Source organism: Micromys minutus, assembly GCF_963924665.1.
Source record: "Micromys minutus genome assembly, chromosome: 18".
Classification (NCBI taxonomy): Eukaryota; Metazoa; Chordata; class Mammalia; order Rodentia; family Muridae; genus Micromys; species Micromys minutus.
The window spans coordinates 44,671,771-44,689,610 of NC_137953.1; the positions used below are offsets into that span (position 1 = coordinate 44,671,771).

Sequence of the window (17,840 nt, forward strand, 5' to 3'; positions counted from 1 at the left end):
ATCAAGTGGCTGCCAGACTACATTACACACTCCCCTGAATCTACCTCTCCAATGATGTGACTATGCAAGTATTGTGAAATTCAGAAAACTTCGGGAGATACAGAGTAAAGACGGGGGCATCGTTCCTGATCAGATTTCCTGGAATCAGGAAAGCTGATTCAGAGTAAAGAGCTTTGTGGCATTTGGCCTTGCTGTCATTTTTGGGTGGGCTGGGATATCAAGGGAGGCTGGGATCCCTCTTTCCTGGGTGTTTACGTTGTCACTAGGAGTAGCTTTGCAGTGACTCTAATTGTGCTATGCATGTGCTATTACATTATCCTGGCCAAAGCGAGTCATCAGACAAGCAGAAAAGCATAGAGAGACCCTACTTCTTAATGGGAGGGAGCTTTTGTTTTAAAACAAAACAAAAAAAAAGGAAAACAAACAAAAACAAAGACAAAATAAAACAAAGAACCCATAGTGACTTTTAACCAACCCCAAAAGTCCCATCAACAGTTTTGCTTTTGCTTAGGTATTGTGCTGGTTTGTACATGTATGGTCCAGGGAATGACACTGTTAGGAGATGTCACCTTGTTGGAGTAGGTGTGTCACTGTGGGCATGGGCTCATCATAGCTGCCTGGAAGCCAGGCTTGTAACAGGAGGTGAAACTCTCAGCTCCTCCAGCCCCATGTCTGGCTGGTAATGGCCACGCTCCCACCTTGATGGTAATGAACTGAGCTTCTGAACCTGTAAGCCAGCCCCAGCTAAATGTTGTCCTTATAAGAGTTGCCTTGGTCATGGTGTCTGTTCAGAACAATAGAAACCCAAAGACGAATATTTTTTAATACCTAGCAATAATAGGAATTTACCAATACATTCTTGGCTTATATTTCTAAGAAATGTATTTTTTTGCCTTTCAGATAAATATGTACAAAAATTAGTTTTGCTTTATTACACATACAATGTTGAGAATAAAGAATTAAAGCTAAAGACTGAACTGGGCATTGTGATCTCATCTTACCCTTTAACCTTCCTACTCAACTTATCAAAGAAGAAAGAAAATCACATAGAAACAGGCAGGAAAGAAGTCTCACTATTGGGATATATTATTTAATATATAATATATCATTTAAACTATTAATATTCTAGCTTTAGAAGATGCCATTGCCCCTTCAGATACCCTTGCTTCTGATACAACTACTTGCAATAGGCTTGATTGTAAGTAAAGATACTCGTCAGAAATGTCCATCTAGGAGATGTCCCCAGTGAAGGGACTGATATCAGCACAAGTTACCCAAGACCATGCGTGTTCTCAGCAAAAAGGAGGTTTATTTGCTCCATGGGGACAATGGACAGGGAATAAGAGACAAGGACAGGAGATAACAGGTTGGGGTAGAAGGTGAGGGATCAGGGAGACTGGGAAAGCATATTTGTCCTGGGAGGGGACAAAAAGGACTTCCCTTCCATAGAGAGGGAACAGATATGGCCCACAGGTAAACAGCAGTTTATAAAGATAAAAGGGGAAACTCTAGTAGGCTGAAGTGTTTGATTTTAATTAGGCTTCTTAATTAGGTGAGCCAAAGGGGGCTTTCAATTGCTAAACTTCAATACTTTGACAGCTGAAACTTCTCAGTCAGCCTCAAGAGGAGAAAGTCGCCAAATAAGAAAATAGACCTTGGTGACTAGCTTTAGGAATGTGATCTAACTGCAAGATGGAGGGAACGAGGGAGAAGGGCAAGGCCTGCCGGAGCCATGTTTGCCCTGCTCAAGCTGGCCAGTCCCTTCACCCAGAGCACCCGGTAAACATGAAGTAACTAAAACATCTAAGAACTTCTCTAGAAGTTGCTGGCGGGGGTTAACACAGCAATGGACAACACACTGCAGGAATTACTATTATTACTTTTTATTGCTTTACTTTTGTGTCTTCAGTGTTATACACGTGCTCCTGATGACAAGCATTTGCTCAGCTCTCGCTAGTGAGAACCGTTGTCCTTCGTTTCACCGGACTCACATTTCCCTGTAAGAGTCGGCTCCTGGATGAACATAAAAATTTACATCCTGTGTTGCCAGGGGGTAGCCTACATCCAGGTTGATTTTAGAGAGACTTGGATAAAACTGGGTTCAGGAGGAGTGAGTTTCACAGAAGGAAGAAGGATTCTACTGGGCACGAATCTCATCAAGCGAATCAACTTCAGTATTCCGAGTGGAAAGGAAAATCTTCTTCAACACTTGCACTGCAACAACAAATACGAAGGAGAAAACAGTCCACAGAAGCAACAATGTGCTATGAGGCATTCTTACGTGATCTATTCGGCTCTCTCTGGACTCTTTCCATCTCTTCCCCAACAACAGCATGGCCATAGGACATAGGACGGGAACATAGAACATGACCTTCTCCCAAAATATGAGAGGAGTATCAAGGGAGGAGGGCCTGCAAGCAATCAGTGACCGGGTCCCCAGTTAACGGTCACCATGAGGGATCGTAAGCAAGCTGACACACAGGTGAGGGCCTCAGACATAACTATTGTCCCAAACCCTCATATTGCTGTGAAGTGGGAAATACTATCGAAATCGACAGACTGGTTACGAATAGTAAATGTAATAATGAAACAAGCGAAGAGATTAAAGTGCTTTGTGCTAGACGAGTATTCAGTGAATGTTGGCTGTGGATAATACTGTCATCCCATCTTTTTAGATTAGAAAAGTGATTTTACAACATCACCAAAACTAACTCCAGGCCTTCGTGCAAGTGAATACGCAGTAGATTTAGGATCAGGACCCAGTGTAAGTCGACTTCTGAGGACACCCAATCCACTAGCTTCACATAGACTCCTAGTTGGTACCCAGAAGGCATAATAAACACATGTCAAACCCTATTTTACCAAAATGTTAAATCTGCGTTTGAGTTGCTCAAACAAAAAGCGAAACAAATTAAAATACAAAACTATCTTGAACTGTTAATTTTGAGGAGGAAATTAAATTGATTTCATGCTCCCACTTATCTAGATTGTGATCTTCCTCATTTCCTCCCCAACACCATAGTCCAGGTCCAGTGACCGCCATCTTTCCCACGGGTTATTATAGTAGTCTTTCAATCGACAAGTCACTGTGAATTTTTTAAGACATATCAGATCATGCCAGTCTCTGTACATGGCTTATTCCTCCTTTGGGCTTAAAAATCAAAGACGTGTCCATAGTCTTAACCTAAATCTCCTCATCTTTCTGTTTTCTTACAATAACATTTGCCCATTCTGTAACATTATGAATCCCATCCAAGTGCTCTGAGCTATCACATCAGAGCATTTGCAATGGTTGCTATGATTATCAAGGATGCTATTTCCCTTCAATATCCATGTTACACATCCTTTACTTTCTTCAACTGCCACTTTGTGAGCAAAGCTCCCCCTGGATAGTTGTAGGTTTACCTTATTAATTTTACTTTGTAGTATTTCTCACTCTCTGACATACATATCAGATTATTTCGGTTTCCCTCTGTAGAATGAGCCTGGGAACAGGAAGCTTGTAAGCATAATTCTCAAATATGTAGAGCATTCCTGCCCATAGCACACTGCAGTCAGTCACTGGTGGATGAGGCAGGGAGGGAGAACTTGACTCCACACAGTGGTGACAGCACCTTCCTTTAAAATTCTCACTGTGTGTAAGATTCAGAAGCTGAGCATCAAATGACAATGTCTCTGCTCTTAGTGATTCTCCAGGACTCAAACTAATTGTTAACCATTCATGACTGCCAGAAAATAGTATGTGAAGACAAAAACCATCCCATAATCCCACATGCCTTCCATTCCTTCCTAATAACCCTTCAACCTTAAAAAAAGGCCTGATTGGGCTGGAGAGATGGCTCCGTGGTTAATTGCACTGGCTGCTCTTTCAAAGGTCCTGAGTTCAGTTCCCAGTGATCACATGGTGGCTCACAACCATCTGTAATAGGATCTGATGCCCTCTTCTGGTGTGTCTGAGGACTGCTACAGTAGACTTATATGCATAAAATAAATAAATAATTCTTTTAAAAACTAGATAAAGGCCTGATCAACCTCCTACTTAACCTGGTACCACTTACTCATTGAGACCACAGGCCCTCCAGTTCCTGTTGAAGCTGAGAATGGCAGCCATGTCCTCCTCACTCAACTGGAAGTCAAAGACCTAGAAAGACAAGAGTTCCAAACCATCCTCAGCAAGGAGAGTGCTGGTGGGATCTGAGGTTTTAGGTGTTTCCCCTGATGCGTCCATGCCAAACACATTACTCTCTAAATTAAGCGTGAGTTATTTATAGAACTTAGTGTTCTAAGAGGGGAGAGATTGGGCTTTAGGTGTGCTAAGTATGTACAACGACTGGAATACCTGAAAGGTATCTCAAAGGACAAGTTTTCAAGTCCAGTCTATGTGTCTACAAGACAATCTGTAGTTGGCTAACACAGTCTTGGGCCTATCATCACACTGCTAGGTGGTAAGCAGTGCTCCTCTCAGTGGATAAGCCACAACTGGGATCAGTCCTGACAGGTCTGGCTGGTATCATCTGTGAGGACAATAGTCTCAGCTCTGTTGAGGCCAGCTTTCTGGCCCACAAGTTGACAGTGTGCTTGGAAGAAGGGAAGACACACTGTCAGCAAAGGCATGGGATGAGAATCCCCTTATCTCCTATTATCGGTTCCATTAAGGAATGTCAGAGGAGCAATCCAGGTCTTACCTGAATGTTCTCCTGTATGCGTGAAGGTGTAACAGACTTGGGGATCACCGCCACGTTCCTTTGGACATGGAACCGAATCAGAACCTGTGTATAATGAAGGGAAAGTATGTGTCCAATTAGCTATAAAACTTCCTTCTTATAAAATGCTATCTAAGTAGCTCCTTAGGGTTTAACAAGTAATATTACAAACCCCTTCACTGTTAGGGACACTTTGCTGTTTCCCTTCTTATGTCCCTTAATCCAAGAAACAACTAGAAATTCATAACTAGGAATGAGGAGGGTAGCCTACAGTCAGCCCGAGGTCTGGGCAGAAGCAGATCCTTGCTTCACTAATACTAGCTATATTTTCTGAAACTCCCAACAGGTTTCCATTTCCTATTTCTTCCTCTCCAGGGAATTAAAAGCAAGCAAATCATTTATACATATAACTATGAGAATTGATTGCTGGATAAAGGGGGAAAACACTTTATTTTACCTGTGCTACAGTTTTCTTATGCTTTGCAGCAATCTCTTTGATCTTGGGAATCTCCAGTACTATGGGGTCCTCTGGCTTGGCACTAGAGAAAGAAAGATGAAAAATCACCATGGCTACTACATGGTGTGAAAATCACCATAGCTACTACATGGTATGAAAATCACCATGACTACTACATGGTGTCCTGTGGGCCAGGACAGTGTCTAAGCTGAGCATTGTGGCCTTTTCACTCTGCAAGGCAGGCAGAGGGTCTTTCCCCTGGATTAATGCATAGGATCTGGTACTTTGGCAGACTGAGAAGACTGCCCCAGCACTAGACGTCAGAAATGGAGTATTCCAGGGAATCAGACATACTATCATTTTCAAAACACTTTACCCTGACAGTCCCACTTGGGTTGCCCAACACATTGCCATTGGTATATTTTCCCTTGTGCCTTAGAAATTACATATTAATATAATGAATTATGACCTGCTAATTTTAAGAATGCCAGAAAAAAAGAACCAGTACTCAGAAGCCTTACTAAGGTCTGTCTGGGGAGCCCAGGGGACTGTAGGCCGTGACAGTGATGCCCTTGGAGTGACAGTACTGGATCAGTTTTTCCTGGGTGAGGTAAGGGTGACACTCAACCTGCAAGAGAAAACATTTTCCTCACTAGGGAAGGAAGCTTCCTGAGTGGCTCAGCAGGAACTCCAGTCACAACAGAGGACCAACACAAAGGCCAACAACCCACTGACAGACCTGAGACCTGCCTCCCACCTCCCTGAGCATCCTGAACAAGAGCTCAGAGATGAGACTGCAGACAGTATTGAACCCCTGGTGTTGAAGCAGGCACAGAGCAGGACCCTGCACCAAATGGAACTGACCTGGTTGGTCACAGGCTTGTGTTTCAGTCCAGGCTTGTTCAGGAGCCTTTCGATCTGGAAGTGGTTGAAGTTGGAGACACCCAGAGCTTTCACCAGCCCCTGGTCCACCAGTTCCTCCATGGTCTGTCACAGTGAAGAATATTGTTTAGATGGCTCTAAGAGGATACAGGATGCCAGTGTGCTTAGTCCTTGGTAGGAGGAAGGGCTCCTGCATGGCAGGTTAAGTGAAACACTAAAGAAGAATTTTGGTCTAGCCTGTGGTAGCCTCATGGCTGCTTCCAGCCCTCCCACTCTTGTCCTGCTCAGATGTAATGTGGAGGAGGAAGAAGTAAAGGTTTGATTTGTTGTTTGCTCTTAGTCAAAAGTGACCCAAACTGAGTGCTGTAGGTTATCCAGGAGACAGTCCCCAGTATAAGGAAAGGAATTGTCCCATTGTCTTTCTGTTCGTTTGTTTGTTTCTTATTTTGGGCTATTAGGAATTGAGTCTATGGTCTCCATGTGTTAGACAGGCCATCTGCCACTGAGATGCATCCTCTTCCTTTTTCAGTTTTATATAGGACCTTTTAAGTTATACAGGTTAACCTCAAAGTTACTCTGAAGTTCAGGCAGGATTCATCCTCAGCCTCTAACGTAGTTGTGATTTTAGGTGCACAAGGAGGCTTGCCTTGCAGATATATGAACCCTGGCAGGGGTGCCCAGCCTAGATCTGGGTGACCTGATATCTGTCCCACTGGTCATTTGTCCAACCCAGATCACATCTATCCAAGGATCTAGGAATTATTTATTTATTACCTAAATATACTAAACCTGCTCTAAACTTTCCCAAAGATGATTATCCAACCTCATAGTGGAAGCCACACATTGAATGTAAATTTACAATTATCCATCCATTCTAAGTTTCTGTTTATATGTGTGTATACATATGCACATACTATAATACATATACTTCATATGCACACACACACTTATGTAAACATATATGTGTGTGTGTATAAACGTATACAATGTGCTTCCTGCTTAAGATTCTGATGGCCAAGCTCAAGTGCTGGGGTTTCTGTCACTGGGCCATCAGCCTCAGTGCTAGGCTACCTCAGCTTATTCAGCAGCAGATAGCATAGGGAGGAGGGAGAAAAGCAAGGAATCTTCTGAGGCAGCAAGGGCTTAGAGGCAGGGACAAGCAAGGTTTAGCTGACACATGGAGTTTTCTCATCTTTGGCTACAACTTGGAATACTCTGAATATTTTCCTCCACCATACCTAAGAGCGGTTACGTGCTTCCTTTTTATCTGTTTTGTTTTTTCATTCACTGGCAGACTCAGTTCTTCTGGTACCTATCAGAGCCTCTAGCTTTTGACAAGATATTTGTTTGTTTGTTTGTTTGTTTGTTTGTTTCTGAAAGTGTTTCATGGGGCCAGGGAAATGTCTCAGTGGGTAAAGGTCCTCGCTGCCAAGACAGAAAAACTCAGTTTCTTCCTGAAGCCTTTGTGGTGGAAGGAAAGAACCTTACTTTGGGTAGCTGTCCTCTGACTTTCAGAAGTAGCTCTACATACAGCACTTTACAGGGTAGAGGGAGAACTGGAAAATAATAGTCCTGACTTATACCCAGAGCACTTGAGCCTCTCCACACCAGGGTGGAGTCTCAAGGGGACCTGAGAGAAGATTTGTTTGTGTGTTTTGTTTGTTTGTTTGTTTTAAACTCTGAGCATACTTGAAAGAAGTTGGAACTTACCTCCCAGGCATCCAAGAATGTGGATTTACTCATGAGAATTTTGCCTTTACTGTCTTTGGGTAATAACTCTTTCCCAGCCTGCAAATGAAAACAAAATCTCACTGGAATCTGCATTTAGATACTTGATCCTGTGAAGAGATGTCTCAGGACAGTGAAATAAGAATCACCCATGTCAAACTCCAGAGAACTCAGATAAAATCATGATATTAAGAAAATTCCGGTGTCAGTCTACCATGGGATGTTAGTCCTCTATTTCTGGCAATACTCAGCTGGCCCCAAATCCAATAGTATATTATTGAAGCCAGCACTGTCGTCAAGGAAATTAACCAGGAGGAAATTTTAATTTCAAGGTCACCATATCAGAAGAGTGCATTTGTCTGGGTAAGCGAGCAGCCAGCTTCTTCCAACCTGGCAGCCTCGGAAAGGCTTGAGTTTGGAGACGATGCCTCTGTCAGTAAGGCTGTCTGTGAGGGCAACACAAGGAGAACCCGCATCCCTTCAATTCTTGGGAGCAGAGCCCCAAACACTGTTCTATATTTCTTCAGGTTAGACTGGTAACTGCCAATATCACCACACATGGAGGTCACTCCCTGGGCACACTTTGACTAACAGAAACTTATGCCAGATTATCTAAGACATCCTACCCAGGGCACTCATGGGCAGGCATTCAACAGGAAGATGACTGGCCAGCCGCAGCTTATCTAAGCTGGTAGCAGAAATGTCTTTCAAGCAGTTGCAGAAAACCAAGCATGAGTCTCACCAAGTGCCACCTACCCCCTCATGCTCCATCCACACCAGTGTCTCTTTTGCCCTGCACAAGGGCTTCTGGGAATTAGAGAGATGGGTCTGAAGATGAGAGCACTTGTTGCTCTTGCAGACGACCCAGGTCTGGTTCCTAGCACCCAGGTGCTGCTTCACAACCATCATAATGCCAATTCCCAGGGATCCCACACTCTGTTCTGATCTCCACAGACACCAGGCTCGGACATGATGCACGTATGTAATATACATGGAGACAAAACACCCATATGCAGAAAATAGAATAAAAGCTAAAACCAGCCTCCCACTTCATCCCTCCCCAGTGTCCCAGTCTTGGCACAGTGGTCACTTTGTAGCATCTCCCTGAAAATAGAGATAATGCAAAAGACTGTTCCAACCTGAAATCCCTGTGGCCAGTGAACTAGGTACAGGTCCAGATAGTCCAGCTTCAGATCCGAGAGGGTTTTCTGGAAGGCTTTCTTCACCAGGCTTTTCTCAAAGAAGGTGGACCACAGCTGCAGGGTATGTCAAGGGAACCTTAGAGCTAGGGAAAGGCCACCCCACACTCTCCCAGCTTTGAGATTTGCACACCCCAGGACAGGCCATTCAATCATAAGAAATCAGTTAAGAAAGGCAACACAGTAGGCCATCAGCTCTTAGCAAGTCAGCGTCATTTCCCAAGTGTTCCTCTATGCTTTCCCGTATTGTTTTTGTTTGTTGGTCATTTAACATAGTGGGCCATTGACTAAAATGTCTCCCTGTGTTGTGTGCTTTTCTGTGGCTCTCATTTCTCAGCAAGCAGGAGTTGTGTATGGCTCTAAAATTTCAAAGTTATGATGCAATAGGAGGGCTGACCCCTTTAGTAATCCCTCATCCCCAGGCCTGCCAGGCCCTGTGGTGAATGATATTGAGTGTGTAACCCGCCGTGAGCATGTTTGTGTGTGGAAATCTACCAAGAGATATAATGAAGGCAGGGAGCAAAGGCCAGGAGACACAAAGGCACACCAGGAAAGGCTAATAAGCTCTTGGAGTCATGCCCACCATGTGGCCCACTGTACCTTGCTGACGATGAAGAGGTCCTCCCGCCTCACAGCCTTCTCATTGATCTTCTCTTGGATGGCGTCCCCCACCTCATTCTCGTTCTGATACACATAGGCACAGTCAATGTGGCGGTACCCAGCATCAATGGCCGCCTTCACAGCTTCCTTGACTTTGCCTGGGGGAGACTGAAAGGCGATAGAAAAGACCATTGGATGCTCCCAAGGCTTCTCTTAAGGGATCCACATAGACCAGATTCTCAAAACTACAGCCTTGCTGGAGTCCCATTTCCAAGTGACATGAGAGAGGAGCTTTTCACAGGAAAAGAAAATAAGAATTTTGTTTTTAATTTTACTAGATTTTTAGGTTATCATACAAATTTTTAGGTTTCATTATGCCATCTTAATACACATGTCATTGTCATGAGTATGACTCATGTCCTATTCTTGTCAACAATTAGTTGTTCTCCAATCCAGGTTGATTCTGAAGTCCCTCCAGCTTCTGAGAGTAACAGGTGAGCCCCTTACAACTTGTTGAAGGCTAAGCTGAAAACCAGATTCTGAGGAGGAATTCTCAGACTCCAGACAATTAGAAGGATCTTAAAAACCAATATAGCCTCTGACTGTTTCTACGTTATATTCTGTTCTACATGTACTTTATGCTTATGGTGACCAGTAGATTTCAATGCATACTATCAAACTTCTTAAAGAATTAAGTACTGACAAAAATATATTTATATAGTGTTATGCCAAAATGCCTTTAAAAATCTATACATCTCTCTCTCTCTCTTTTTTAAAATAAAGTTGAAAGAGAAAAAGAACATTATAGCAATGCAATTTAAACTCTACTATGGTACAGTATGGGGCTGAGCAGATTCTTCGATTTCCCTAAAACTTTGGCAGTAAAACATAGCAAGTTGTGGGGCCTTTGTGCTGCTTGCTTGCCCCAAGACTGTGAAGATTTGAGTACATCACCTGGCACTTAGTAAGGTTGGGTAGATGCAATCCAATATGTAATCACGGTTTCAGACAAAGAACAAATAGGAGACTGTTAACTAGGTACTTCAACCCTTTATCCTGGGTTTTAAACCTAACATCAACTTTATAAAACTTGATTTTCCCCCTATGGATAAAAAGAAGAGGAAGAGAGAGAGAGAGAGAGAGAGAGAGAGAGAGAGAGAGAGAGAGAGAGAGAAGGGGGAGGGGAGGGGAGGGAGGGAGGGAGGGAGAACAGTATCACCTTCCTTCCTAACCTAACCAAGCCAGGCATTGGTTTAGGAAAATCAGTACTCACAGCACTTCTCTCTGCAGAGGGCACTGTTACATGACTGTACTCCCACCATGAGAGGCACAGAGGCAGGAGGATCATGACTTTGAGGCCAGCCTGGGACACATTACCATCTCATTCAAAACAAAACAACATTTTGCTTGATGTGGTTGCCCGTGTTTCAATCCTAGCATTTGGGAGGTTGAGATGAGGAAACCCAGGAGTTCAGGGCTAGTCTCAGCCACATAATGAATTATTATAAGCCATCCTGGACTGCAGAAAACACTCCCAAACAACAGCAAGCAAATAACTCTTGCTCTATCACACAGAAAAAAAAATCTGTTTATAAGCATCAAACATTGAAAAGCACATAAAGCAGAAATCAACAACTATGTCATCATGAGGAGAAGGAATTTCCAGAAGCTCAAAAGTACCGGAGTCCAGGGCCAAAGTGACACCCTCCGGCATGTCCACTGGTGAGCACAGAGCCCTTACTCAGCACTGTCTCTCTACCTCGAAAACAACTCCTTACAATATTTAAGCTGCTTTTGAAATTCTGAAAGTGCATTTCTTCCGGGGTGAGTGTAATTATGTGATACCCTGATGGAATGTGACATTTCTACTCTGGCTGCAAGTCTTACTATTCTAGTGAGATCCCGGTCTAGTGCAGAAACAAAGAGGGAGCACACCCTCTGTGTGAAGAAGAAAAGAGAAACAGAGGAAGACTGGAAATGAGTCTCCCGCCCAGGACAGGCAGGTTCCCAGACCAGTCCAGATCCAAGGACGAAGGCTCGCACCTGTAACCCCAGCATTCAAGAAACTGAGACTAGAGGGTCACTTCCAAGTTTGATCCAAGTCAGTTTACGTTATAGAGTGAGGTCCCGACCCAGAAACCAAAATCAAAAGTAAAAACAGTTCCTGGTAACAGGCCAGCTACTGTCATGTTGTCAGTGATAGAAATGGCAAAGACCTGGCAGAGTTAGAAGATGGCCCGAGGTCAGACTTTTCCCAGGATTTCGTGGAAAATCTGATTCACTGGACGCTGGGCTAGACCATGGAGCAACTTGTCAACAGAGATTAACACAGCCAGGGCAGCGTCTGGGCTGACTCCCTGTGGCCCCGGGCTGCTCAGGTCTTACTGTGTGAGAGAATCACATGGAGTCTTGCTAAACTGTGGGGGCCAGTCCAAAAGCCCAGGCCGGGCCTGAGACTGCCTTTCCCACAGGCTCCCCGTCTATCCAGATGTTGGCAGAGTCTTGAATCCTGAGCAGGAGTGGGAGCAGGGTCATTCAGAACTCTATCCTCTCTCTCAGTCACTCAGCCAGTAATAAACCAACAGAGACTCTCAGAGTCCCAAGGAAAAGCTTTCTAAGAGAAGAGCTTCCCCGAAAACAGGTTTCTCCCCGAAGTACAGTACCAATTTAAACCTGATACTTGTCAAGACAGCTGTCGACCTTCCTGGGAAAATCGTCATCTTGGAACTCTGCAACCCAAAGCAGCTCCAAATGAACGGACGTCAGCTGATAATTCTGGGGTTTCAAACTCAAGGCAGATGCTCTGAAAAGAAGAGGAAATGCCAAGACCCTGCTGGAAGCCAGCCGGTGTCTCAAGATTGCGCACTCACCTTCCAAGTGCCCAGACCCACAAGGGGCATCTTGGCTTTGGTACTGAGTTCCACGAAGGTGGTCATGGTTGCTGTAGAGACTTCTCTGAGTGAGCAGATGAAATGCCTCCTTTCTCTATAAGGAGGCTGGTGAGGTTTTTATGTCCTGGATAAAGGAGGCGGGCTCTTAGCACCCTGGCAAGCTGCCACAGCCAAGGGTTGGGGCGCTAGAAAAGGAACTACATTCCAATCTTTTGTAACTCAGATAAGCGCAGCGCAAAGTCTCCCCGCGCAGAACGTATGCTTTCTTGGGAATGCGGCTCCGCGGTTCCTTTGTGAACCTAAACAGCGTGGCTGAAAGGTGAACTGGCAAGTTTATTTGGGAAGAGTCAAACAAATGTAGAGAGTGCATATAACTCTAGTGAACTGTGTGGGTATTCAAGCAGTTTGAGGCAAGGAAAAATGACAAGGAAAAATGAGACAGCATAGTCTTATAGTAACTTCTTTGAAATAACTGTCATTGGCCACAGAATTAAGAACAGGGGGATATCTGTTACAGAGGAAAATGTCAGATAACCTTGTAGAAAGATTTTTCTTTTTAATGTAGGTCATGGACACGTTTTTGGAAATGCCTCTAATTTAATTTGTATTCATGCATTTTCTGTCAGATTGTTGGGCAATCAAATTCCCTGAGGATGAAAATTACCTGCTCATCATTTTGAACAGAATTTTTTTTCTAATAACATTCTCCTTCTCCTTTCTTTTGTTTCCCTCCCTATTTCACTACCTACTTTCCTTTTTCCTCCTTTTCTTTCAGATTTGGGGATTTGACCAATCGTGTTTATGATGACGTTTTTAAAAAAAAACTGTGCCTGATTTGAAAAAGATTTCTATGATTATGAAATGTCAGATACTCAACTATGGAAAACAAAGATGGTTAATAAGGTGGGAACACAGAGCAGAGTATTCCCACCACTTAAACTGTCGTTCCCTATGCCATTTCCTTTGGGCTCTGCATATGTGTCTTAATACTGTCTCTGAGCAAACGTGTTTAGCTCTTACAGTCTATATAATTTTTGGAAGGTAACTCCATAAAACAAACTTTCTAAACATCTCTAACAAGTCATTTTGACTTAATGTTTTCTTTTTGCTTTTCACTTTTGTGTGTGTCCTTGCACGCGTGTGCAGGTTCCTGGATAGGCCATAAGAGGACATCAGATCCCTGGGAGGTTTGTAGGTGGTTGTGAGCCACCGGATGTGTGTTCTGGGAACTGACATGGGGCCGCTGTTAGAGCAGCTTAACCACTGAGCCTTCTGTCCAACCCTAAAACACCATTTTAAAATTGCTTTTACCACATACATTGTAATGGTTGCAAAAGATTCGGTTTTGTGAACATTTATTTGGTCATTTCCACTATACTTAGATATTCAGTTGGTTCTCGATTTGTTTGTAATATGAATAAGTAATATTACCAAGTATATCATTGCAGGCATTTCATGGAAGCTCCACATCTCAGGACATTGACAATTACTGCCACGGATGGCTAGGTATGTACAGAGGGTTCCCTCTGTACACCATGAGTCTGTGCACATGAGATTGTCCGTGTGTGCTGTAGAACTGGCTGAAAGAAGAGCACCAGCTAGCCACCCTACAGAATGGTAAAGCAAAGTAATGGGCTGGTGGACAGTTGTCACAGTCGGGTAATTGGATTCGGGGAATAGGCTCTGTGGATGACACCAGACATAGACATCTCAGAATCCTACACACGGGGCACACCCCATCAAAGACCAGATACACTATTCGGGAAAGCTACTCATCAGGTAGAAATCACAACCAAACTCTGTCTCACACTGTGATATTCCTACGTGCTCCTCTTCCTCTGAAATCCCGCTGGCACCCGGAAAGAGGGGATCCTAAATGCCAAATATCTTAATCCAGAACTAAATGGGAGTAAAATGAAATCCAGAAGGAGGCAGGGTCAGCAAGTAAACTGGGTTGAAGCTTCGTCAGTACTAAAGATCCTGCTGACTAGAACATGATTGTGGGTAGAGGGAATGCCGGACAACACGTTATCTGCTCTGACATGTTCATGGACTTCTGATAAGACTCTTGGAATGGATCTCTAGACTGGACACATAGCTAGGCTCCAATCATCACCCGACGATGTGAGAGCATCTGAATCCTATGGGAGAGCGCTCTCTGCTTTCCTATCACCCACCCACCGACTGTTGCTGGTCTCTATGTAACTACTGTTGTTTTCATCTGTGCTGTCTTGTTTGATTGTTTCAGATTTATTTTTATTTTTAAATTATGTGTGTATGTACATATGTTTACGAGGGCAGGTGCCTGTGGTGCCTTCAAGAGGGTGTCAGTTCCCCTGGAGCTGAAGTTATAGGCTGTTGTGAACCATAATATGGGGGCCTGGAGCCAACTTGAGGTCCTGTGCAAGAACAGTATTGCTCTTAACAACTGAACCATCTCTCCTGCACCTTTTTATTTACTTGAGACAGAGTCTCATGTACACCAAGCTGACCTAGAACTTACCATGTAGCTCAGGGTGACCTTGAGCTTTGGATGGTCTTATCTTCACCTCTCAAGGCTGAGATTATAAGCATGCACCCCCATGACTGGCTTTTGGGATGACGGAGAACAATCTTAGGACTTGGTACCTGCTATACCCCATCTCTTAAGGTTCCCACTACCCTCTAACAGAGCAGATTTTAAAACAAAATCTTTAACATCTAGGCCTTCAAGGAACATTCTAGATCCAGACTGTAGCAGAGCCCGTGAAGGAAAATACTTTCGGAGAATCTAGGTGTTGTAAACTAATCCTGGCTATGTGTCTGAGTGCCATAACACCAGCCAGGTAGAACACAAGTTACTATATGGCTAAAAATATCTTAGGAGTGACCGTCCTTCCTATAGAAATTGTGAGAGCCAAAGTTATCTTTTAAGTTCTAATTATTTTTCCCAAGATATCCATAAAACAAAAATGCTTCTAACCTGCAATTTCCTTGCTCAAGAACAAATACTCCCTGAGCTGCTCAAGGCTGCTGCTCACATAAGACAGCAAGCCTATATTTCCACTTCCCTGAACAAGTTTGGTTGACCCAACTGCAGCGGATGCACTTGATCGTATGTGGGCAGGGGGTACATCAGGATGTATGCTTGCTCCTGACTGACGAAGGTGGGAAGTACATAGCCTTGTGGGTTTGCCTTTATAAGCACCGAGCCAGTGTAGCTTGTGGCCATTCTGGGGGCTCTGAAATGGACCCAGCCAGAGTCCATCATTCTGGCCAGTGTTTATTAAACTTGCTTGAGATTTGGTTCACAATTGTGATAGTGGTCTTATTCTTGCCCAGTGGAATTAACAAAATTTGACCTGTTAAGAAAAGATAGGGGGCTGGAGAGATGGCTCAATAGTTAAGGGTACTGACTGCTCTTCCAGAGGTCCTGAGTTCAATTCCCAGCAATCACATGGTGGCTCACAACCATCTGTAATGGGATTTGGCACCTTCTTCTGGGGTGTCTGAAGACAGCAACAATGTACTCATATACATAATCTTTTTTAAAAAATGGGTATGCTTGGGTGCAGCACAAACGGCTCTCTACATTTCTCCCTTCTTCCTTAAATAAAAACATGGCCGATCAACCATCAGGCTCTTGTTGGACCTTTAGGGTTCAAGACCATGATCAGCAATAATTTTGGGTAAGGCACCTTCCTGCGTGCAATGGGAACGAGCCCTGCAGGGTGCAAAGGCTGCCTATGTGTAGGATACCCGATCCTGGTGCAATGCCTCGAAGGGCTCAGGGTGCAGGGGCTGTCCATACACAGACCCAACACTTTTCCTTAAGCATACTAAGCCAAACAGAGGGAGAGGTGCCCATTTCAAGTGCAGCAAGAGCTTGTGCTATGACCACTTTGTCACGTTATTGTTGAGTATGGATTTTGCACACCATCTAGAGCAGAAACACAGTCCCGCCGCACATAAGCATGCCAAAATTACTTGATAAGGCAAGAGTTTTATAATCCCCTAACCCTGCTATCTCTGTGTTTAAGGGCAAGTACGGTACATCAAAGGTTTTAATGGTGTCAAACAAAGGAGGAAATAGTTTTGCACTAAGGCAAATGGGCATCGGTTTTGGAAACACCGACAGAATCTTCCAACTCGGTTCTGCTTGAATCGTCATGCAGAACAGGCTCATCAGAAGCAGGTGGAACAGCTTCTTGTTCTGGTAGCACTCAACGTGTTAGACGTTCTGGGATCCAAATTGGGCTTTTTTTCTTCCTGTGGAAAAACACAAATAGCTCCCCTGGATCGTATTAAGATAGGATCCGGGCCTTTCCAATTATCAGTGAGGACATCTTTCCATTTTACTAACTCTTTAGGTGGCACAGGCCATTGTTCATGGCGCTCGGCAGCTGAATGGCCATGAGCATCCAAATTTTAAAAATTTAAGGTAAGAAGCATAGTAGAAATGGCCATTTTGGGTGTGGGGGGGCACCCCTTCAATTCCCCCTTTTTCTTTGTTTAAATAAACCTTTAGGGTGCGATGAGCACGTTCAATGATGCCTTGACCCTGAGGATTATAAGGCAATCCTATCAGGAGTGAAACTCCCATGTGATGGCAAAATTGCTTGAATTTTGCTGAGGTATAGGCAGGACCATTATCTGTTTTTAACACTTTAGGTATGCCCCATGCACTCCACGCTTCAAGACAATGAGTAATAACATGAGAAGCCTTTTCTCCTGATAAAGGAGAAGCAAAGATAACTCCTGAGCAAGTATCAATGGACACATGTACATATTTTAATTTTCCGAAGGAGGAAACATGGGTGACATCCATTTGCCAAACTTGGAGAGGCTGAATGCCTCGTGGGTTTACCCCTATATGTGGGGTAGTGACAAAGACACTGCAGCTTCCACAGTGGAGAACTATGTCTCTGGCGTCTTTTCTGGTGATGGAGAAACGCCTACGTAAGGTTTCAGCTGTCACATGAAACAGAGAGTGGAACCGGGTGGCGGCTTCCACAGGGGTCAGGACTGCAAATGCAGTAACTCGGGTGGCAAGATCTGCTAAATTATTACCTTGTGACATCGGGCCAGGTAGGCCTGAGTGGGCACGAATGTGCGTGATGTAGCAAGGAGAATGTCTGGATAACAGCTCTTGCTGAATTTGCATAAATATGGAAGAAACTGGGCTCCCAGTTTTAATTAGGCCAGCTACCTCTAGAGAATTAACTGCATTAACTACATAAGAGTCTGAGACTATATTAACGGGACCTGGGAAAGCACATAAAACTTCTAGAACAATTTGACATTCAACCAACTGAGGGGAATTTTGGGCAAACTGTTTGGTTACTACTTTGCCCTCATGCACATATGCACATAGCCCTGTTTTAGAGCCATCAGTATATAC

General features: G+C 43.9%; 1 protein-coding gene across 1 annotated transcript; it reads right to left on the reverse strand.

Moving 5' to 3' along the window:
• Positions 1-1,996: 1,996 nt before the first annotated feature.
• LOC308432716 (aldo-keto reductase family 1 member B7) lies at positions 1,997-12,505 on the reverse strand (the record flags this gene model as incomplete). Its single annotated transcript, XM_080932494.1, has 10 exons — positions 1,997-2,214; positions 4,059-4,141; positions 4,686-4,769; positions 5,161-5,242; positions 5,682-5,788; positions 6,025-6,147; positions 7,753-7,830; positions 8,910-9,026; positions 9,570-9,737; positions 12,440-12,505. 10 exons carry the CDS (start codon positions 12,503-12,505, stop codon positions 2,172-2,174), a joined length of 951 nt encoding a protein of 316 aa, XP_080788620.1. The 3' UTR covers positions 1,997-2,171.
• Between the last annotated feature and the right edge of the window lie 5,335 nt (positions 12,506-17,840).